The sequence below is a fragment of the Chiroxiphia lanceolata genome, chromosome 18, assembly GCF_009829145.1.
Source record: "Chiroxiphia lanceolata isolate bChiLan1 chromosome 18, bChiLan1.pri, whole genome shotgun sequence".
Lineage (NCBI taxonomy): Eukaryota > Metazoa > Chordata > Aves > Passeriformes > Pipridae > Chiroxiphia > Chiroxiphia lanceolata.
Window position 1 is genome coordinate 5,230,956 of NC_045654.1, and position 22,869 is coordinate 5,253,824.

General features: G+C 41.0%; 1 protein-coding gene across 1 annotated transcript; it reads left to right on the top strand.

Moving 5' to 3' along the window:
• Positions 1-8,261: 8,261 nt before the first annotated feature.
• UPB1 (beta-ureidopropionase 1) lies at positions 8,262-22,832 on the top strand. The gene is made up of 10 exons (XM_032705436.1): positions 8,262-8,454; positions 9,114-9,285; positions 10,834-10,921; positions 11,622-11,716; positions 12,730-12,891; positions 15,338-15,507; positions 17,230-17,311; positions 18,157-18,199; positions 19,436-19,590; positions 22,416-22,832. Exons 1-10 carry the CDS (start codon positions 8,354-8,356, stop codon positions 22,497-22,499), a joined length of 1,152 nt encoding a protein of 383 aa, XP_032561327.1. The 5' UTR covers positions 8,262-8,353; the 3' UTR covers positions 22,500-22,832.
• Positions 22,833-22,869: the final 37 nt, after the last annotated feature.

Consider the following 22,869-nt stretch of genomic DNA (forward strand, 5'->3'; position numbering starts at 1 on the left):
AGACACAAATAACCTAAGGAAAACAAATTTGAAATGTTTCAGGAAATGGCTATATGCATGCAGTGCACTGGGGGGGCAGGAGGGTGCCTGTGTGTAAAAGGAAAAAGATAAAAGCCCCTCTCTTTGGCTGCGGGAAGAGTGTCTCACTCATTCCTGGAAAGGACTGCATTCCATCCTTAATGATATTTGGCCTATAAATTTAGTACTGTCATCTCCTCTGGACCCACAGAACTCTTCACTGTGAGGTTGGACCAAAGGTCCAGTATGGAGTCTAGTTGGTAAACAGAAAAATCCCCCAAACCAAACAAAAAACCCCCCTTCCTACAGTTACTGTTAGAAATTTGCTCAGAAATTGTTGGTATGGAAACTATTGCTCAGCAGGAAAATTCTCTCCACCAGTAGGTCATCCACAATCTCTTCTCTTCCTTCTTTCTGCTGACTTTGTGTTTCTAACCCATCCTGTCTTCTCATCTTTGTCAACTGGTTTAAATTCCAGTCTCCATAGACTGCTGGCTAGCAATGAAATGGTTAACATGGAGGGGTTTTTTTCTTTTTTTTTATTCCTTCATAAAGCCAGTTTTCCTGTTTTGGAGCCAGAGAAATGCTTGGGTGGAAGGTGATTATTCTTCTCAGGGCTTTGATTTCAGGCTCTCCGTGGACATCAGCAGATGCTATTTCAGCTGCTCCATTCTATTCACATGTGAAATATTTTCCTGAAGACGGGAAAAATAGGAATATACTTTTCTTTCTAGATGAAAGCTCAGATCCTGAACTGGAGCATGTGAGGCAAGCCACAGCCAGTTGGTGGATGATTGTATAACCATATAGGCAATATGATCCTTTCAGTATGTCACTCAAGCCAAGAGTTACATCTTGTATCTTCAGGTAACATGTGAATCTATTCTGTGTGTACAGCCTGACTGGCCAGATTTCAGTGTAGTGTGATGGCCCAGAGTCCTCACTCTGGGTGCCTTCTGTTGTGGCTAAGAACAACATAACACAGTAGACAGTATCAGTGATGGTAAACTGCTACTGGAAGATGCTGAAGACACCAAAGATCTTGAAATGGCCAATCAATCCTTCCTTTCTCCCCTTAATCACTGCAGATCCCTCTTGCTCTGTGCTCTCTCTCTCTCTTTTGAAAGTCTGCTCAGGCCATTACAGGTCCACAGACATTTGTATGGGCTCAGGAAGGATAGTAGAATGTGTTACACTCTTCATAAACACAGCTTCCTTCTTCCTTGTTTGCCAGCAGCACGTCAGCAGCAAGTATCACTTTCCTGTGCAGGAATGGCTTTGATAAAAGGTACACTTGTGAGATATACTCCATTGACGAGTTATTTCTGGCACAGACAGAGCTGGAAGGAAGTCAGCATTACACACAGACACTCTTTGGCCTGGGAAGGTCTGAGAACCCTTTAAATACTTGGCTCAGAAATGGCTCTTTTCCTTTTATCTAGGAGATTTTTCCTTTCCTGTTAAGTTAATTAAACTTCTGTTTTGTCTTCCTCATGCCCTTTTGCCAGCATCTAGCCTGTTCATGAAGACACTAGTTCAATAACCATCATTTATAGTGTCAAGTTTAGGTTACTACTGTTTGTTTGCCAAGTGCAGCTGCAACCGTCTGCCCAAATTCACATGTTGCTGTGAGCCAGAGATATTGGCCTCCACTACACAAACGTGCCATTGAGGCCTCACAGCATCCCCTCCATGAGCTGTCCTTAAAAGATGTCAAGCTTTGTTGTCTTCCCACTTCTCTGAAAAAAGGGCTTGTTTACACTGGACAACTGGTTTGGGTTGCAGTGGAGTCTGCAGTTCAAGTGAGATATTACTTCTGGTTAGCACCCTGTAAAGATATTCTCACTGTGGAATAAGAGTATGTTACTCAGAAATAAATTCTAAAGCAGATCATGTTATTCTGAAGCAGAAGTTTCCAGGCTGGGTATCAACCCAAGTCCCTGTGTATAAAAGCCCTGAGTGCCTGACATCCTGAGAGACTGTTCCAGTGTCTGGGGGTATGGATCAGACCATTGGGCAAATTCAGCTGAAGGGTTGAAGCCCCTTTCCCACTTAGGATAAAACTATGCTCCCATATCATGTTGCAGCAGAGGGATACCACAGATGCTCCCTTTTTTCTTCCCTTCCCTGCCACCCCTGTCACTGTGCAGCCCTAGTTCCCACTAGCCAGTGGGAGCTGTGAGTTGAATGGCTTTGGTGAGATACTAATGGGGAAGCATTTTAATATGGAGAATGTCCTGTGAGGACCTTTTATACAGTGCCTGTATGAGAGATCTAGCAGGTTTTCCATAATAATTCCAGTGGTGGGAAGGGTCTCATCCTTTGTGAGAGACAAACCTTATTATAATTTCCTCATTCCCTGCTTGAATGCCTTCCCAGAAAAGCAAGGTGTTGATTGTTAATGGATGTTGCTGTTCCTTTTGTGCTGTCAAGTGTAAAACTAAAGATTAATGTATCCCTTTATTGACTGTTGTGTGCAGGTTTTAACCTGCCTGAAGAATATTCAGTGCCTATCCTAAAAGTTACCCACCAGGCATTCAGTGGGCAAGCTATGGAAACAAACCTCTTCAAGGTCCTTGTTTCTTTGAACACCATCAAACCCCAACCCATACAACTGAGAGCCAGAGTGGTGTACTGAATCCTTTAATACTACCTTGCCACTGGACAAGCCATTAGCCAAAGCTCTCACCTAGAAAACAATGGGTTTGGGGCCATCTAATGAGCCCTCTGGGAATAATTTGCAGTTTTTTTGATGAAATAATTTTTCAGTGACTTTTTTCCCCTTAAGGGCAATATAGGGCTCTTATAATCTGCACTTGTTTTTAACTTGGATGTCTCTGAAATAGCTGTTTGGAATCACCTTACGGTCCGGTCTTTTATAGAGGATTAAATGATTGAAAGTTGTCCTTTTAGAATTTCAAATAAGGTCCCATTACTTCCCATATGATATCTCTATCAAACCTATCAAATGCTTTTCCAAAGTTCATGGAATTCACATAGAGCTTCCACTCAGAGGGGAAATCCTTGAGGATTTTGAAGTTAGCCTTGTGATAAATTCAAGTCTGTCTTTCCCAAAATCAGATTATTCAGTTCCAACTTAGATGTTTGCTAATTCCATTCTCTAACTATATTCTTGCCAGGAATTCAGCAGTATAGAAACGTGTTCCGGACTCTGCCTCATCTCTCCAGCTCTTACACTTTGAAATATCTAAATTCTGCAAGGATTGAAACAAAAGATCTTTCTCCTACTATGAGGGGAGGGACATCTTCCTCTTCCTAGATTATACCTAAAATTCATTCATTTTGGTATAGACTACTACCCCCTTTGATGAAGGATTAGAACACTATTTATAGTAGGTGCTTAAAGACCGGGCTTCCTGAACCCGTGGAAAACAAATGCGCCAGATTTTATTCTTTTGTTCTTTTAATAAACTGTCCGTGAGATTCTTCCCCTCCCCTCCTTTCCTGCTGGTTTACTTGCATTCTTATATGTTCAGTGTTTTTCTCTTCTGTCTTTGTTCCAGTTTATCAGCAATTTACACACAGTTGTTTCCCAGACTCCACGATTTCAACAGCAAAAATAACACTGACCTTTTGAGCCCATGAGCAATCTCATTGGTGGTAATTTAGCAGAAAGTTACAGTAATGAACAAGAACTCTGCTCTTAAATGTTAGATCACTAAATGTGTTTTATGAGTGTTTATTACTTCTTTAATGCACTTCCTGTGCACCAGGGAGATAGCCATATTCCAGGGAAGGATGAAGTTTTTAATTGGCGAAAGTGGTCAATTTGTGAATCTCTTCTGCTTTAAAGATACATTTTCAGGTGTGATTTAGTCAGAGCAATCAAGGGGAATGTTTCTAGCTAGAAAGACAACAGTGCAAACAACAGAAGGGCTCTTACAAAGATACCTTAACTCTTTGAAAACTGTGAGCTGGGCTTTTCCTGTGGGAGACAGGGGAAGGTGACTGAACGCTTACATTTCACTCCCCAGATCTGGGGCTGCTCAGGGACTGCTTTGCTCCCGGGCATGCCTGAGAGCAGACAAAATGTATTGTCAACAATAAACTTCCTCAGTTTTCAGCCACTTCCCCTCACCCAGCCTTCAGAACAGCGGGAAGCCAAAAGCAGATGACACAAAGCCAACAGAAGAGGTTTATAATTTGGCTTTCCTACTCTGTAGGTGATTGTACCTGCGGCTTTTGCAGAGTCCATGGGAAAGGTGAGGAATCTAAATGCAGGCCAGAATTTTCCATCTGTATAAAAATCCTCAACTACTCTTTGTCTTCAGTTTACATACAGACCCATTTCTAAAACTGGTAGGAGTGATTGTAAGGATTTAAGTAGAAATAGGAAGAGAGCTTTGTCTGTAACTAGTGTAAAGGAAAAAAACCTCTCAAAACCCCCACTGAAGTTAGGTGTTATTAGCAAGAGGTCAGGGTTCAAAAGAGTGACTTTAAAACAGAGAATGTTGGTTTCCCTACATCACAGCACCCTTAAACTAAAGTGGGACAGACAGGAAGGTTTCAGTCCTTTTTTTAGCTGAGTATTCAGGAGAATGAAGCCAGTGCTTTATCTCCCCCCCCCTTGTATTTTAGACCTGTCTCCTCTCTCTACACTTTTATTATGCTAATTCCTCTTCACTGCCTGTCTCTTACACTTGAAATGTTTTGAATCAGGTGTGTTCCAAGCCAATTGTTTTACATTTCCAAATGAAGCAAGGGAATTTGTATTTGAGGTGAAGCCATGTAATGACCTATTTCAGTGATCTCTTTTGCAGTACAGTTCAGCACTTTATTTTGTGGCCACTGGAAAATGACATTGTAGGAGATCATTCTACAGGCTGTTGCAGCATCTAGAAAGCAAGTTTAGAGAGAGCACCAATATCGTGTGGCCTTGCAAGACACGTCTGGGTCCACATCCACCCAAATCCCTTGATAGGTGTTAATAACCAGCAGCGTGACCCTGTGGGTGATCTGAGACAGTTACTGGACGAGGGACACGAGTTATTAATTTATTTATCTGCTCTGGGGAACTTTGTGTGACCCATTTCAAGGACTGACAGGAGAAGAAAGCGCCTGGAGACACGATTCACATGACAGTAGCAGGGTTTGTAAGAAGCTGGGTGTTTCAGAGGGAGTACATGTACATACTACTAACTTAGGAAGGATGGACAGAAATGCTGCCACTAATCCTGCCTACTTGCTCTGGTACGTGATGCTGTTCAGCCTTTGCTCCTATCTTGGGCTACAGTGGAAAGACTTTGTTTGTTTGTTTAAATCTTTTCTTGGGTCTTTCTCAATTTTAGCCTGAACTCTAGATATTTGGCTCTTAAATTCAATCTCCAGGGTGCTTCTGACTAATGCCAGGGTGCTATTGTGGGGTTTTACACAAGCTCTTGGGAACAGTCTTGCAGCACAGAGTGTGTGGACCAGGATTATCAAAGCCCAGTTTTAGCTCTGCAGTGCCGGGTTTCAGCGCACGACAACTGCTTTCTGTGCAGATTACACTGTGTGGTCCTGACTTCCGCATCCGACTTTCTGGACCACCCTGACTGAGGGCAATAGAGATGAAAAGCATGTGCACTTCAGAACTGTTTTGTAGGAATTTTCCCTCGTTTTAGAGAACTTTTGGTCCATAAAATACTCATTTTCCTCTAAACCGGTTATTATAGCCTGGGTTCATACCAAAAGGTTCAGCTATTTCCCAAAACAATTACTTGGTCCAGGTAATGCAGAACTGGGAAGAAGTTTAAATACAGAGGTTTGAAGAAGTCAAAACCAGAACTGGGATCTGGATTCAAGCATCCTACTTAAACAGATAATTGCAGTGACTGAGGTGGAACATTCAGACTTAAATCCAAGCCCTCTAATATGCTTTGTCTGGGATATGGAAGGCATCTTCCTTTATTAGGTTACTTTCCTGCTCAACATTAACATTTCATGCTTTGAAGGTTTATTGTGTTGGCTGGAGTTATACCTTTATATACACGTCGTCCCTATGGAATAGCCTGGTCTCCTTTCATCATTATTAGTAATTCTAGGCTTGTCATTTCCTATCCATGCAGTCTGGACCTCAGTGCGCTGTTGCAGGATGGTTGATGCAGTGCACAGGAAATGTTCTGTTTTTTCAGGTCTCTACCGCTCCTGAGTATTTTTTTCAGGGGCTTCAGTTTTATTGCCATGAAGTCCATTTCCTACATGTAGTACAATTTACTAAATTACAAATAAACAAGGCACCAACAGAGAAGTCAGTGAAAGTTCACACTAAGAATAGAAGCTTGAAAAGTTCAGTTATGTGACCTTCTCCAGGAGCTGGATACAAAATAGACCTGCTGTTTTTCCCTTTAATTCGCAGTCCAGGCAGAAAAGAAATCGAACAGTTCCCAGAGAAACCCAGCCCCTTCTGTTTGTTTCTATGAATCTTCCAGAAATGCTTTATCTGTTGACATCCTGGGTATGCTGATATGGAAATGAACTTACTTGGCCTCCTCATTTCCCTCCTGTATTGTCAGCTGATTTCTGCATTGATCTTCCCTTCTGCAACGTTTAGAGACCTACCAGTCATGAAAGAAACAAGATGTTACTGATAGGTACCTTTAAAATTGGCCATTACAGCAAATTAGGATCATGAGATGAAAAATACCATATATGTATCAGTCACTGCTTATTATTGCCCTTCAGAAATAGGTTTGGGAAAGAAAAATAATTCCTAGGAACAGGTTTTTAGGCCCTTGGTCATGAAAAAGTAGATGCTACACTGCTGAGCACAGGGCAAATAGACAACGTAGAGGCTATTCAGACTAAAGAGTTCCTTCCTTTCAAATGATGAGGTTTTTTTACTCCTTATTATTCAACATTTTTTGCTTTGTAGCCTACTATCATCTGTATGTTTAGCTCCTCTTGAAAAGTCCCCCAAAGAGTAAAGGGGTGAGGTATTTTCTGGTTACAGGAGTCAGCGTGCCCTTTAGGAGTTATTCCAAAGAGCTCCTGCCCCTAACAAAGCCCCAGAGCAGAACTTCTGCCCTGGTGTGCTTGGCAGGCAGAGCATACTGCAACTTTTGGGGCTAAAAAGGGTGAATTAGAGAGAAGGAATCACAGCTTTCCAAATGCCTCGATGAAACCAGACTATTCCTGGACAATTTCTGCTTAAAGTTAAATATTAGTCATTCTCTCCCTGACATTCTTTTTTTTATTTAGTCTAAAAGGCTTAATATTTAACTCAAAATACCTAACAACTGCAAATGCTAAGTGCTGAACGTTGTTACATCTTCCAGCAGATACATAAAGTAGTGCTTAACCTCGGTGGGATATATTTAGACATGTGTAGCCATCTCTGGACTTCGTGCTTCACTTGAATGAGAAAACCAGTTGCTATGTTGTGAATTTCCGTGTGTTTTGAAGCAGAAGGCACAGCCAGTGCTTCAGTGGGAATAACTGGTTTAAACTGAGTGTTGACTTGGTACCTGCTGAAGGGAACGTTCTTTATTAGATGCACTTTTATTTTTGTCCCAGATCAAGGTCTTAATTGATTCAATCCTTTGTCTGACACTAACTCTGGTTTTGGGACGGATTTCCAATTATATTGGGCCTCAAATCCATGTTAAAGTAAAAGTTATTTATTGCTGGCTCCTGTTCAGAGTCTTAGTGCAACTGAAATGGACACACAAATATCCACTGCCATTTTATGACCTCTTATTTCCAAGCTTTTCTGTTGGCATGGTAAAAAAGCTCCTAAAAGAACCGTGAATGGCCAAAGGGGCAGGACCCTGGACATTGTATCACCTGGAATGACTGACCTGCCTTCCTCTCTCTTCCTCTTTTTCTTTCTCCCTTTCTCTCTCTCTTCCTTTCTCTCTCTTTCTCATTCTCTCTCTCTTCTCATCTTGCCGTCTGTCTTTTTTTTCTCTCCCTCTCTTTAATTGTCTCTTTTTTTCTCTCTTCATTTCCATCTTATCCCTTTATCCAAACCCCACTGCTGCGTGCTTATAAGGCTGGGGGCAAGGACTAACCTAATTTCCACGAACTACCAATTTCCACACTAAGTGTGCCATTTGCTAATGACGCTTTCTGAGTTTTTTTTTTGAGGACCCTCAGACCCCCCAGTAATTCCTGGGCTCTCCCTTCCCCTTCAGGGTGGGACGCCGCATTTTTGGCCACGCTTGGTGCACAAGGGGTAAACAGCCACCGACGGCCGCGGCCCGTGAGGGGAACGGGGCGTGTCCCGCCGGGGCGCCCGGGGCGAAGTGCGAGGGGCGGGCGAGAGGCCGAGGGGCAGCGAGCGGCCGAGGGGCAGCCAGTGGCCGAGGGGCAGCCAGTGCCCGCTCTCACAGCCATGGCCGAGTCGCTGGAGTCGCTGGAGTCCTGCCTGGAGCGGCACATCCCGCCCGGGGAGCTCGCCGAGGTGAAGCGGATCCTGTACGGGCGCGAGGCCAGGTGCGCCGCGCTGCCAGGACGGGCTCGCCCCCAACCGCGGGTCGTTGTCCTGACCCGCCCGGTCTCCCGGCGCTTCGCTCCGCGGGGATGCCTGGCCGGGAGTGAGGGGAAGGAGTCGGTGTGAGGGCGGGTGTGCAGGACACAGGGCTGGGCTGAGGGGGAGAAGGGAGAGTAGGGTTTGTGTTTCTCTGCTGAAGTCACCGGGGCAGTTTGGAGGTGATCCAGGCGTTGAGAAGGTGACTGACAGGGATGAAAAGTGTGAGGGGGAGACTGGGAGGTCGTGGCGTCGGGGAGAGAGAGCTGGAAAAGTGGGGATCAGACGTGAGGAGAAATACATTGAGGGGAAGTGCTTGTAATCCAGCAGGCAGGTAGAGGTTTGTACCTATGTACTCCTTGATCTCAGCAGCAAGGTGTTGGTGTCTGGAAGTAACAAATAAGAGGGGGACGCTGGGAAGTTGGTGCCATGGAGGTGATGGGTGAGACCTGCACATGACCTGACCACTGCTCCACTGTCCCTTGGCTGATAGATGCATATGGCAGCGTGGGGGATTGGGCGTCTGCCGGTTGGACAGGGTTTGTGATCCCCTGGGTCCACTGCACTCAGAGCAGAAAAGGAGAACATCTCATCCTGAAACGTCTTTGTTTCCTGTTCAATCCAGAAAACTTAATTTGCCGAGTGCTGCATGGTCAGCAGCTCAGGAAAGAGATTTTGAGCTACAGGGCTATGGATTTGAAGCTGCTCCGGAGCAATTGAGAAGGCCACGTATCGTTCGAGTGGGACTGGTACAGAATAAAATTCCTCTTCCCGCAGACACACCAGTGGCAGTCCAGGTACACAAAGTGGGACCGGGGCCATTTGTAACTCGTGTTCTGCTGGATTGAGAAATAACATGGTTCAGTTGCTGATTTTAGAATCTGCATCATGAAATGTCTAATGATTGTCTGGCAGTGTAGGACCCGTCATTACTGCAGTGTAGGATCCTGTAAGAGTTGGATGGCACATTCAGTTTTATTGTTTCTCAGAAACATTTCTTTTGTTTACCTACTGAAGGCCCAACCTGCTTGCAGTTTTTCCAAAGCTCAATATTTAGTAGCTCATTTTGTACCTGAAAATCCTTTGCCTTTAAAATTAAACATAAAATCATTTACACAAAATCAAAAGGGATGGCAACCGGTGGAAACCACAGGTGCAGTTCTTGTTTTAATTGAGAAATGTTCCATTATAGGAAAATCCATTAGAGTAAACACAGATTAATACAGCTGTGTTCATTATTCTTTGTACGACAGTCAGTGAAATCTTATTACAAGATAACATGGTTTAGTGGTGACTTGGACTTGATGATCTTACAGGTCTTTTCCAACCTTAATGATTCTGTGACCATCATATCTCAACATCTTGGACACAAAAGTGTTGAGGTGACACATATCTATAGAAATAGCCTCTTAAGAGTAGCTTTAAAAAAGGGAAAGAAAATACCATATTTATAAAATCTCCTGGAGTACTACTTTTGTACAGTGACAGGACAGAACATTTCTGAAGTAGTTTGTTTTGGAAAGATTTACGTGTCACAGATGCAAGTCATTAAATCAGTAAATGGATCAAGTTTGTGGATTTTGTATAGCAGCTGTTGAAGAAAGTACCGGTTATATTAATGATTTTACCTTATAAATAACTAGTTAACTATTTCTGTAAATATACAGCTGTTGAGTTCATAGGTCACTGCAGTCTTGAGTCCTTTTTTTCTTATTGACACCTGAAAGCAGCAAAGTGCTACACCTATGCTTATCTTTAAGTAGAATACTCTAGAAAACTACTTAATAAATGCTTTGATGGTTTTTGTTGGTAATAATTACTTAGCTCTTAGGACAGGGGACTTTAGAAAATAGTTTGAAGTTAAAAACTTCTAGAGAGTGTACAAGCAGGATTTGGAGATAACCAAGGAAATAGACTGTCCTGGCCTCATATTTTAAGATTCTGAGTATTTGACTTCAAATTCACATTTACTTAACATTGTTCTGTAGGTTGTTCACAGTGAGCAGCAAAATTATAATTTTTGCTGATTCTGTTAAGACTTTCAGCTTTTTGCAGTCAGTCAGCAACGAGTTGCCACATATATAAATGTTGCAACCTTGGAATTAGAATCCCTTTGGAACGCTTTCTCTATTTTCAGCATCTAAATGCTTTTACAAATCTGTATCTGACTCTATTATCAGTGTTCAAGAATGATAGCTTGTTGAGTTACTCCCTCTGAAAGCAGTGGCACTAAGTATAGAGCAAGATAAACTCAATGTGAACAAAGGTTGTAAAACCAGGCTGTTAACAGAGAAGTGAGTTAGAACATGCAGCTTTTTTTATGGTGTGGCATTTCTCACAATCAGGTGGCTGCTCTGCACAGACGGATTGAGGAGATTGTGGAAGTAGCTGCAATGTGTGGGGTCAACATTGTGTGTTTCCAGGAGGCCTGGAGTGAGTATTTTCCGTGATTCCTTCTAAGTTGTCAGGTGTCAAGTTCCTTCTATTTTAACAGGTATCCTGTACTAGAAATGTGTCTTGTGACTAACCAGCAGAAATCTTCCAAGATACAACAATTGACTTTAGTGATTTGCTTCCTAAAGGAAAAACCAAAGAGCCTGAGTTAGGAGGAGTGTATGGAAGATGTGTGTGAGGTCTGTTACATTGAAGACTGGCATAATCTGCAGTGGTGATATTTGTAGCTCCTTCATGGCACCCTTCGTGATTCTTTCTTCATTTTTTTTTTCTCCTAAAACTTTAGGTTTTTTTTCTAGACGGGTACTAAAATTTAAAAATCTGTTTTTAAGTAGCATGTGGTGTTTGAGGCTTAACAGAAGCAAACCCCAGAAAGAAGTCCTGTGAAATGTTTGTGAAAACAGGTGCAGACAGTGTACACTGGTGGCTGGGGTGTATTTTGTGGTTTTGCCCCTGCTGAGACATCACTTAGTGCATTCATTCTCTTCTGCTTTGCCCTCAGTGGGCTCAGATCTCCTTGCCCTTGCTAAAAATATTTTTAAATACCTTTTGCCTTTAAGCAAGAAAAACAGTTGAATCATTCTTGTCTAATTTTTTATTTGTGTTCATGCAAATAGTATGTATTTCTTGAGTGACATGAGCATTCTTGTGAATTTTGTCTTGCTTTGGTGTTTTCCAGCCATGCCCTTTGCTTTTTGTACAAGAGAGAAACTACCTTGGACTGAATTTGCTGAGTCAGCAGAGGATGGACCAACAACAAAATTCTGTCAAGAGGTAAAAAACCCAACCAAGCAGAAAACCCCAAACCCACATCCATCCTCCATCCCCAGCCCATAACTGCCACTGATCAGCATGGATTTCTTCTTTATGTGCCATTCTGGTATCACTGAGAAAACTGAAATAATAAAAGATAAATTTTCAACTTGCTTGACAAATACAACTGTAGTGAGTTGAAGTAGAAATGGACAACAGCTGTGCTCAATATTTATTTTTTAAACTACTTTGCATCTAAAGACTGCCTTTTACCATGAAAGTCAAATGAAACTGCCCATTAAACTATTCCTGAATTTTAAATGGGAGGAATGTTTCTTCATACAAATATTTTTAATTTCTATTTAAATGGTGTTTCTTTCCTAGAACAGTCGAGCATTAAGCAATGTTTGCATGGAAGTGTGAGGAGAAGAGCAGCCTTTTCTGAACAGGGAACACTGTCACTGTTTGGATCCCCCTCTGGAATGACACAAATGTAGGGAACTTTTTATGGACCCAAGGAGATTTGTTATTGTCTGGCTCTTGTTTCTCCAGAGACTGTTGATTAGAAGGGTGGCAGAGTTTATTTTTGTTTTCTTACAGCTTTTTTATTTTAAATAAGCAATTTCAATTATTTTCATTTACAAGTGATTGAAACAACAAAAGACTGTTTTGATGTCAGATTTTCCCAGATATGCACTGAGCTGTTAAGCTTTTGTGGCCAGCATAATATCTGTAGTCTGATCTAGGGCAAGAACATGTTGCTTCTCACCATGGAACTAATGACACTATGGAAGCTTGGAGAACTAAGAGAGAGAGAATTGATTTGAAGGGAAAGAAAATGTGCTAGTAAACTGGCAGAAGTTGCTGTATTTCCCACTCATACCTATGTCAATTAACACTAATACTATACATAATGCTATTTTAATTTTTTTTTTTCAATGAAATAACTGTTTTCAGTGAGCTGTGGTGTCTGTCAGTCTGGGGTACTGCAGGTTTGTGTTTATTTAATAGAGGAATTGTGTTCATTTGTACAGCTGGCAAAGAAACATAACATGGTTGTGGTATCTCCAATCCTGGAGCGAGATGAAATACACGGTGGAATTCTGTGGAATACTGCAGTGGTCATTTCTAATTCTGGGGCTGTCCTTGGCAAAAGTAGGAAAAATCACATTCCAAGGGTTGGAGATTTCAATGAGGTAAGATGCAGTACGGTGACTATCAGGTCTTACCTTGCAGCTCTTTGTGCCAGCATGTGCTGTGTCAGAGTCGTACTGGCAGGAAATGTAATGTGTTTCTAGAAAATGTGGTTCACTTACTGTCAAATCAGTTTTTCTCAGATGAAATTATACTAAGTTAATTTCTCAGGAATTAATAATTGTTGTGAGAGTGATGAGTCTTGAAAGACAAATGATGTTTGTCATGTAATCTTCCTTGGCCTGGCAGAAACTACAAAAGCATCGAGAATCTCTAAAAAAAAAATCGTTTAATTCAGAGCTGTGTTATGTTTGTTGTGCATGATTGGCTTGGGTAGTGTTTTCCTGTGTGCATGTTGAACTTGTTTCAGTTTGCAGGGCAATTGTTTCATGGCTCAAGTGTGAACATTACAGTCTGTCTGTGTTTCTCTGTGAGGTTGTCTTGGAAATGACAGTTCTTTTGCTTGAGTTTCTTTGAGCAGAGTCCTTTAATTCATTACACTTGTGACTGAATAGCTGGTTTATGGCATCTTCTGTTTACTGATCACATTGCTGCCACTTGAAGCCCCCCCAGCAGGTTTTAGGCCATCCTGGAGAATCAGCTTCAACTGAACTAGCAGTAAAGGCAATGTCAGAAGAAAGCTGGTAGATCTGAAATGTGTTTATCCATCCATAGAATTATCACAAGTAGAAAGATCAGGATTAAAAATTAACCAAAGTCTAAAAATGCATTGTCTTACCTGACTAAATCTCTCCTTATCAGCTAAAGTGAGTAAATAACAGAGGCATTTCTTTTAAGCACTGGGTGCTGCTCTATACCTGCAGTTGTTTTTGTTCCCTGTCTGAATGCTCCAGTCACCAATCTGAGGCTTCAGAATCTAAACTGCTTTTTTATTAATTTAAAAACTACTTTTGGGTCTTGAAAATTCATGTTCAAAGACCTCTGGAAGTTTTGACCTGGGATCCTGGACCTGTTCGGGCTGGTTTGTGTTTCTTCAGAGGAGGCTGTTAAGGGTTCTGCACAATGGATTTCTGGCACAGGCTTGTCAATCACCAGTGCTACCTTCTATTTTTAACCATTATTTTGTTACTTAGTATTATTTTATCAGGTCTGTCCTTTAATAACCCAAAATAGTAACTCACAAACCCCTTAGTTACTTTCCACGCTTTTTTATTTGTTCCTTGTGTAATCCAACAAAAAAATAAATTCCTGTTGCTTGTCCTAATATATGATGTCTTTCAGCTTTCCAGACTGTTTTGTGGAGCATCAACAGATTCCAAGAAACTTGTTGTTTCCAGCTATGAAACTGTAATAAAAAGCGCCTAAAAAAGAAAATATTTTTACTTTTTCATGTCAAGTATAAATAAGAGTTTCAGTAAGAGCTTTGCTTAGTTGCTAAAAGAAGTTAGTTCTTAGAATCCTAAATGCCAGAATTACTACAGAACAATCTGTTTATGGCTTGCAGGTGTACTACAATGATTTGACATTTCTTCTTGTGTCTACCTTGTTATAGAATCAGGCAGTGTTTGCCCAAAACAGCACTGTCTTTGGCTAGTTTTGTTAGCAGAGCATTAAGTCCATTCTTCTGACCTGGGCAGTTCTGAGAGAGCAACTTCAGAAACCACCCAGGCTACAGGAAGGGATTCTGTTCCTCTGCTACTTTGATGTTGTTTTCTTTATCAACAAAGTTAAACCTCAAGGAAATGTTGAGTTTGAAATCATTTCTTGTGGGTTGTCTCTGTAGAGCAGATAGGGAAAGGAGCCTTGCTGAAGTCATGCCCATTGCATCAGTGAGAACTAAATGGAAAGGGAAAGATTGGTCTGTGGCCTATTCAGCCCTGTGTGGGAGGGCACATAAACAAAAATCAATCCTTCTTGAGCCATCACAGTTTGTTGCTGTGGAGATGATTGTGACCTCTGGTGAGGAATAAAGAAATAAGAACTGATGAATTCCCCGAAGCAACAGCATTCTTATTTTTCTTCTCCTATTGTAATAGGAAAAACTGAGAATTGGAAAAAAAAATGGAAATATATTCAATTAGCAGGATCCAAATAAAAGGATCGTGAAGGAAGATTTTCTCATATGGTGAATGTACTGAGAGAGGTGCCTAAAGCTGAGTGATTTGTGGATCTGCCCTAAGCTTCTGTAGGAACTTCTAGCATTGATAGAAGAGTTTATGCCATAGTCACACAGTGCTTAGGTGTAGCATGAGAGAGGAAACAGAAAGGGGCTTGAATTTGATCTCAGCAGCCTAAGAGCCACTTTTTGGTATACACCCCTTAGAGTGCACTGTGTACTAAATGAAAGGTGTTGTCCTTACCCGTGATCTAATGATTTAAACCTGATGATCAGAAACTGGGAAGTGTCAAAGCAATGTTGGTGGTACTTCCTTTCACTTTTTTTAAGAAGTCTGCCTTTATGTTGTTTTTCTTGTGTTTTGTTTGTAGTCTACTTACTATAGGGAAGGAAATACAGGACACCCAGTGTTTCAGACACAGTTTGGAGCAATTGCTGTGAATATTTGCTATGGGCGCCATCACCCTCTGAACTGGCTCATGTTTAGCCTGAATGGGGCAGAGATCATCTTTAACCCTTCAGCCACTATTGGGAAACTCAGGTAAAATACAAACTGATTTATTGCTCCCTTTCTGGGTTAACTGACCTCTGATCCCCTCACTGGGCATTCAGGAGCACCTTGCTGAGGTCTTGGAACAGGAGGTGTAGCCTCCTTGTTCTGCCTTCACAAAGGAGCCTGCATTCTTCTCCACCTGGAGTTTTGGGCTCCCACTCTGCTCCCACTCACTGATGCTGTCTCAGAACTTTACTTGTACATCTGCAGGTCTTTGAGACAGTTAGCCAGCATCCAGCTGGTGTTCTGAAAGCTGGTGAGAGTTTATTTAGATAATTCATGTAATATTTGGGCTTTGTGACAGACATTAGTCATTTATGTCCAGGCTTATCTTGCCAGCTTGTGTTGTCCACGTAGGAGGATGAAATTGCAATTTGAGAAACCTTTTTCTGAGAAACATTTTTTTTTGACTCCCGGCAATTTTGTGATTATCAGGCCTCTTGAACCAGACTGAACCAGTGTAAACTTTCCCTTGAGATCAGTCCTCTGCAGATTGACATTAATTGCACCCTACTGACTTGATTTTCTAAAAGAAAAATTAAAACCAACTCAGAGGGCTAAGAAAATACACTTCTTAGCTAACTCTGGGGTCACTTCTCGGGTATAGCCTTTTTTTCCTGTCTCTCCTCTTCTGTGAAATTGTAATTTGCTGGAGCTTTTCAATAAAATCCCTGTTTCTTAAAAGAGCTGATTGCCAGACTCAAAGCAGTTGAAAAAAGAGGCAATAAACCAAGTCCTTTCAATCAGCCCAGTGACCATCTCTGAAGGTTCTTGAGTCTGACTGGCAGATTAATGAGTACTTGCAGCCTGTTTTGGGTTCCAAATCTGGCAGGTACTTGCTGTCACAGGAGTGTACAAATTGTATCACCTTTGTTTTGAAGCTCTGAGTACTTCCAGACCTCCTATTGACTTGTCTGATCCATGTGTATCAAACTATTTAATAAAAAGAAGACTACTTCAGTTTTAAACATGTGTCAGAATTGGAATTTCCTTTGGAAAAGAGGTAGAGGCCTGTTAGAAGGAATTTTTTTATTCCTCATGTCTCAGTTCTTAGTTTTAGTAAATTTAGTGACTGATTTAATAAATAATTTTTGTGAAGTTATTGGGATGATGTTGTTAAACTCACTTTCTTTTCTATCAGCCCAGCATGGGAAAATGACTTTCTGGAAAGTACTATGAAAACTGTGGTTGAAATAACAGAAGTAGAAAATTTTGGTGGAATTTTTTTTCTTTAATTTCTTTTTATTATTGTTATTCCCATTTTTTTTTTCATTCACTGCTGTAAAAGCTTCTCCTGGACCATTTTGGGGGAAAAAAGGAGGCAACTTGTATGAATCCCTTACAGCTTTTTTACAGAATGATGTATGGTCTGTGAAAGTTAATGGACTGTCAGCACATGTGCAAATCTTCTGCATAATTTGGAAAGTAAAATATTTTGCGCTTTAATTGCTTTGAAAATCTTGAGACATGGTAACTTTTTTTTTTCCATGGCAAAGCCACATTTACCAGTTTATCAGATAGAGTCATTCACACCTGTAACTCCCCAGGAAATAATGTGGTGCTTGGCTCTATCTAGGGATATCTGGGACAGCAAGATCAGTCTTAACAGCTGAGTTTGGCTTGACAGACAAATGTACAGGAGAGACAGAATGTAATTTGGGCCCAGAAGTGTACAAGTAGTGAATTCCTGCTGCCTCTTTGATACTACAGCGAGCCACTGTGGGCGATCGAAGCCAGAAATGCTGCCATAGCAAATCACTGCTTCACCTGTCCCATCAACAGAGTGGGAACAGTGAGTATCTGCATTGTTTCATTTCATTTCATACTTCAGGCAGTGGAGTTAATTCAAGGCAATGGACTCACAGCACTAGGATGCAGAGATTCCATTACCGTGTAACTACTGTATTAGGGTTTATGGTGTGATATGAAGATGGACAGGGATAAAGAGATTGAGAGCTGCCTCGTTGCTGGCAGCCTCGTTTTTGGTTGCAGCTGCTTCCTGTTCTTGAATTGAATCTTTGTAATAGGCACCCACCCTTTTGCTAACTCTCCTACTGTCTGTGGGGATATCAGTATTCTTTTAGCCAAAATGACTGAAAATTAAATATATCCTCAAGTCAGTGGTACACAGCTCGTGGCTGTTGTACAGATACTACCTCTTTCTGGAGTGTAAAATTCTATAATGAAAATTAGTATTGCACACAAAAGGTCATTTTTGTCTTCAAATTGGTACAAATACCCTACTTTTGTAATTTTTTTAAATGAGGTTCCCTACAAAAATCCAGACTTGTTCTTGCTGTTATGTAAATACGTTTGGCCTCCTTTTGTGATCCAAAAAAGATGTGTTTGATTAAATATCTCCTCCTTTGCCTCTTTTTTAAACTTGTGTAACACTTGCAAGGCATGTTCTCCAAAGTGTGTGAGCAATAGGCAGTGATAAAAGACCTTGTGTTCTATCCCATCCATCACTGAAACTAGGCCCCTCTGATGAGTCCCTTTGGACAGTGCTGATAGTGTGCCAGAAAAAAAATCTTGGTAGATTTATATAAACTTCCAAACTGAATATGATAGACTAGCAGGGATGTTTCGGATGAAATGGAACTATACTGCCACCTATGGATTCCTCTTGTTTCACAGGAATACTACAAAAATGCTTTTACTTCTGGAGATGGTGGAAAAGGTACGTTCAGAAATCACATTCAGGGGTTGCTAATAATTGTTACCGAGAAAGTCTGAAGAAAGGTTGGCTCTCCTGTGAGTGTCTTCCCTGTGCAGCTGGAGTGCCTAGTCAGTGCCTCACCTAACACTGCTGTTTGTTAGCTGGAGAGAAGGAGTATTTCCTAGGAATGGTGGTGGTACCTCGGTATGTGCTCGCCAGAAGTTGATACCTGAGGTTTCTGTACACTTCCAGAGGACTGAGAGTTAATGCAGGAGGACTGGGAGACAGAAATCCCACAAATTAGCCTGTGTTGTCAGTGCATGCATGACATTGTATTTCCAGTTTTAAGATTATTAAGAGTTATTCCACAGCCCTGGAATTGTTTAAAGGCAGGTTGGACAGGGCTCTGAGCAACCTGGTCTAGTGGAAGGTGTCCCTACCCATGGCAGGGTTTTGAAACAAGAGGATCTTTAAGGTCCCTTCCAACCCAAACCGTTCTGTGAGTTTGTGAACAGTAATAGCCCTACCCTGAATCTTCAGCCAGGCCATTTTTTTCCAGTTTCCCAGATTTGCTGGAGGTTAAAGAGAATGATCAAAGAAGAACGTGAGGTTTGCTTGTATGTACTTGTATGTTGAAACATTAGAATTTGACCTGTGCCAACCCATGCTGCTTCTGGCTTCATCCAGAGTGAGCCTGAGTCTGTTTTTTGGCCAGTTTTGGAGCTAAGTGTTTTTAGCAGCTGCATGAAAAAGACCAGTGATGTCCCTTGCTTAGTAGTACAACAGATGTGGTTGATTTTTAGCACAACTCAGGAGTTGTGCAATATGAAATAGTATCTCAAATCCCACTGTTTTCACCTCTGACCTTGTATTGCAAGTCAGTTGGGTGAATCTCTGTCAGCTGTTCGGGAAATGTATGATTTGACAATTAGAACTCATTTAAATGCTAAATAAAAATAAAAGCAGAGCCTTTAGTTCAGAGACTTAATAATGGGAAAGCATAATCATGCATTATTTAAAAGGCAGTGCAATGAGTTTTTCCTGTTAATTTGATGGTGTACAGTGCATGAAAGTAAATTACTGGCCAAAACTGCAGTTCCTTTAGGATCGTGATGTGACTCTTCAGGGTGACACCTTGCCTAAAGGGCAGTGAGTGAGCAACTGTAAGAAACTGAGCCAGGTTTTATGGGACACTGCCTGTTAAGTTATACACTTATTTGCAGATGGTGTTACATGCTTTTTAAACATTTCTTTAAGCTCACCATGACATGGGCCATTTTTATGGCTCCAGTTATGTAGCAGCACCCGACGGCAGCAGGACCCCGGGACTGTCCCGCACTCGGGAGGGACTGCTGGTGGTAGAGATGGATCTGAACCTTTGCAGGCAAGTCGGTGACGAGTGGAATTTTAAGGTAAGCCTGATTATAAAGAAAAAAAAAAAAAGCCTTCATAATGATTCCAGCATCTTACAATAGCTAAAAGGCAGGTGGTTTTTTTTTTTATCGTAGCAATCCAGAGCTTAAATTGTTGAACTAATTTAACAGGATGTTCTGGAGGCTAAAGACATAAACAGATTTGGAAAAGGAGTTGCCAAATTCAGGGAAACTAGGCCAGTAGCTTTCAAATGAAAACCTGAGCCTCTGGACCCTAGGAGTGGATTGCCAGGAGCTCTGAGGGCTGCTGGGGAAGTGTCTGTGCTTTGCTTGTGCAGTGTATGTAGGCATTTGTCTCTGAGCTGAGATGGGCCTTTGATCTGATCTGATGCAGTAGTAGTATATATTCTTAGGGCCTTAATTGTAGTTTTGGTGAAATTTAGTGAAAACCCAAACCCACAAGCTTCTGAGAACTTTCTGAGTGCAAACTTCTTGCAGTGCTAGCTCTCTGAATTTGTGGCTATGTTGGAGCTACAGAGAAAGACCTCTGTACTGTGTATAGTCATCTCTGAAGTCCTAACACACTTTTGAATTTATCTAAATCAGATTAAGATGGCTGCAAGCCACTCCACATGGCTTTAACAAACTTATTTGTTACTTTTTTTTGTATTCTGAGATGAAGCGAATTTGGATCATCTTTCCTGCGGGTGTAATTTGATTTAATTTGTCCAGCAGCAGTGCTGGTTGAAGAAATGGCTGGCTTAGCACAGCAGCTTGCTAACCCTTCAGCTGTGCCAGTACAAGCTGTGTAGGGTGCTATATGTATAAGTATTATATACTGATTTAGTGGGGCGACCAGATGACACTCTAGTTCCCTTTTTCTAATCTGATCAAGTTTACCACAGGCCCCACAAGTACCCTGTTGGAACAACAAAGAAGGCAAGCGAAAGGAGAAAAGAGGTGTTAACTTGTGAAGTAGGTTTTGATGATGAAGAAAATATCTTGCTCTCTTATGGGGAGACAGGTCTTTTGTTTTAGTCCTCAGTACTCCTAGAGACTAGAACTTTTTCCTATCTACTCTTAAGATCAGCATAATTTAAATCCTAACAAAGTAGATAAGAACTCCAGGCTAGCAACTGTCACAATACATGTAGGTTCTTCAGTGATCACCTAGTATTTGAAATAATCATTTGCAGGGAGTGTCAGTTTTTTAATATCATGTTACTGCAAGGAGACATTTATTTTACAGAGCTGGTTTATTTGCATCCTGTGCATTATAATATAGTGCACTGTCTAAGGTGTTTTGATTTCAGTGTGATGTAAAAAGGCAAGTTTTCTGTGGATTTGAAATGCTGAATAAGCTTTTAAATGAAAATGCAATAATTTCTTAGCTAGAGCTTAATTTCCTTGATAGTGTTGCTAGTCCATATATAGGGACAAACCCCAAAAAATCATTTCAGGTCATCTTCTGGACAGAGTTGCATTTGTTATTTTGCAGATGCCTGTGGTAGGTATGTGGTTGTTGTTATAGTGGAATGAAACTGTGCTGAGAGATTCCCATTTTTTTTAAGTCAGGCAGACATTCAGTTCTGCTTTCCCACTGAAATCTGAGGCCCTTATTGCAAGTAGATTTAGTGTGTCAGGAAGCACATGGAGGATTGCTTGTAACAGCTTAGTAGGGGTATCTGAACAATAGCAGTTGCATTGATTAGGAAAAACAAACAGTAAAAACAAAACGCTGACCTTTGGCTGTTTTGTGTAGAATTGTGTATTTTTTGTTGTCCTCAAGTCTTGTGCTTTCAGCACCTTAGTTGTATGTTGATGGTGTGGACTGCTATTGTTGGTCTTTTGGCACATAAGGCACAGCTGTGGTTTTGTTTATGTGACAGTGGGTGGCTGTTTCCTTTTCCTCTCATTTGTGGCCAAGACAGAGGTAGCTCTTGATGAGGGGAATGAGGAAGTGTGAAGTCATCAGTTACCCACTGCAGAAAACCCTTGATAGCAAGTAGGAGCCTGTTTAACTTGCTCTGGGATCTGTGGTTTGCATCCAGTGATGCCTGAAAGGGACGTTCAGTAGAATGTCTTTGCTTAACTCAGAGGAGCAAAGGAGTTAAACAAATTATCTGCGTTATACTCTGGCAATAAAGAAGTAGCTGGCTCCTCCCAGAGCCAATTGTTGTGGTCTGTGCACTTCAGGAGAGGATGACAACACTACATCAAGTGCTGTATTTCAGCACTGTCAGCACTTGCTCTTATCGCCCAAACTATTAATAGTATTTCATATTATTTCATATTATTAAAGGGGAAAGTAAGAGCAACCCAAATTCTGTCAGTGGCACATACACAAATGCACTGCTGGCAGCAGGGTTCATTGGTTGTCAAAGACATGACATGAAGCCATAATTACAGATCCACTCCTTTGCCTTCACTGACATAACTTACTTAAAAAATTGTTGATGCATAAGCAAGGAAGTCCACCCTTCAAATTCAACTTCCAGTTATCCAGAATAACCAAAATAGCCTTAAGTAATTAGTCAGCAGACAAGACTGTCAGTGAAGGAGAGCTGTAGAGAGAAAGAGAGCTGTTCATTTAAAAGTTTGACTTTTTAGAGTGGAAATATACATCTTTTTTGTGTAGAAATACAGTTATAGGCAACACAGTGCAAGTTCTTTAATCAAAAGTATGTTAGTTTGTGCTAAGGCACTGGAGGTCTTGAATTCTGAGTGAATTATGATTTTGCTGTTTGGGACAATTAAATCCTATGTTATCAGAAAAAGAGAAAAAACAGTGGATATAAATATTTTCTACTGAAGTACTTTCATAGCACACTGAAAGAACTGAAGCTTTGATTTTCCTTTTCCAGATGACTGGTAGATATGAAATGTATGCAGAAAAGCTCGCTGAAGCAACCCAGCCTTACTTTATACCCAATATCATCAAAGAGTAAGAGAGAGCATCTCATTACAAGAAAAATTAAAAGGTACTGTTGGATGATAGCTGTCCTGTGGATCACAAGTTGTTCTTTTAATATTGTCAGTTTAATTTCCTGTAACCAACTTTAAATAATAGGATTCAAAACTGTCTTAAGTAAAATAATTGAAAGTGGCTTCTAGAGTGTTTGGTTTGTTATTTACACTAATAATGACAAGTTTTGTTCTTTGCTAGAACTACATCCAGTAGGAACACACTCATATAAAATGATAATGAAATTTATTCAGTACAGTATACTGTGATGTAGTTTGATGATGAGTTCACAGGAAATAAAAATTTTTACATGATATTTGCATTGTGCCTCTGTTTACTTCTGCTTTCTAGTT

What these genes read in the sequence shown, in the direction of transcription:
- UPB1 (XM_032705436.1), top strand. Translation starts at nt 8,354, where the DNA reads ATGGCCGAGTCGCTGGAGTCGCTGGAGTCCTGCCTGGAGCGGCACATC. An exon ending in CTGTACGGGCGCGAGGCCAG is followed by an intron (nt 8,455 to 9,113) that starts GTGCGCCGCGCT and finishes TGTTCAATCCAG; the next exon opens with AAAACTTAATTTGCCGAGTG. An exon ending in TTCTGGAGATGGTGGAAAAG is followed by an intron (nt 18,200 to 19,435) that starts GTACGTTCAGAA and finishes CATTTCTTTAAG; the next exon opens with CTCACCATGACATGGGCCAT.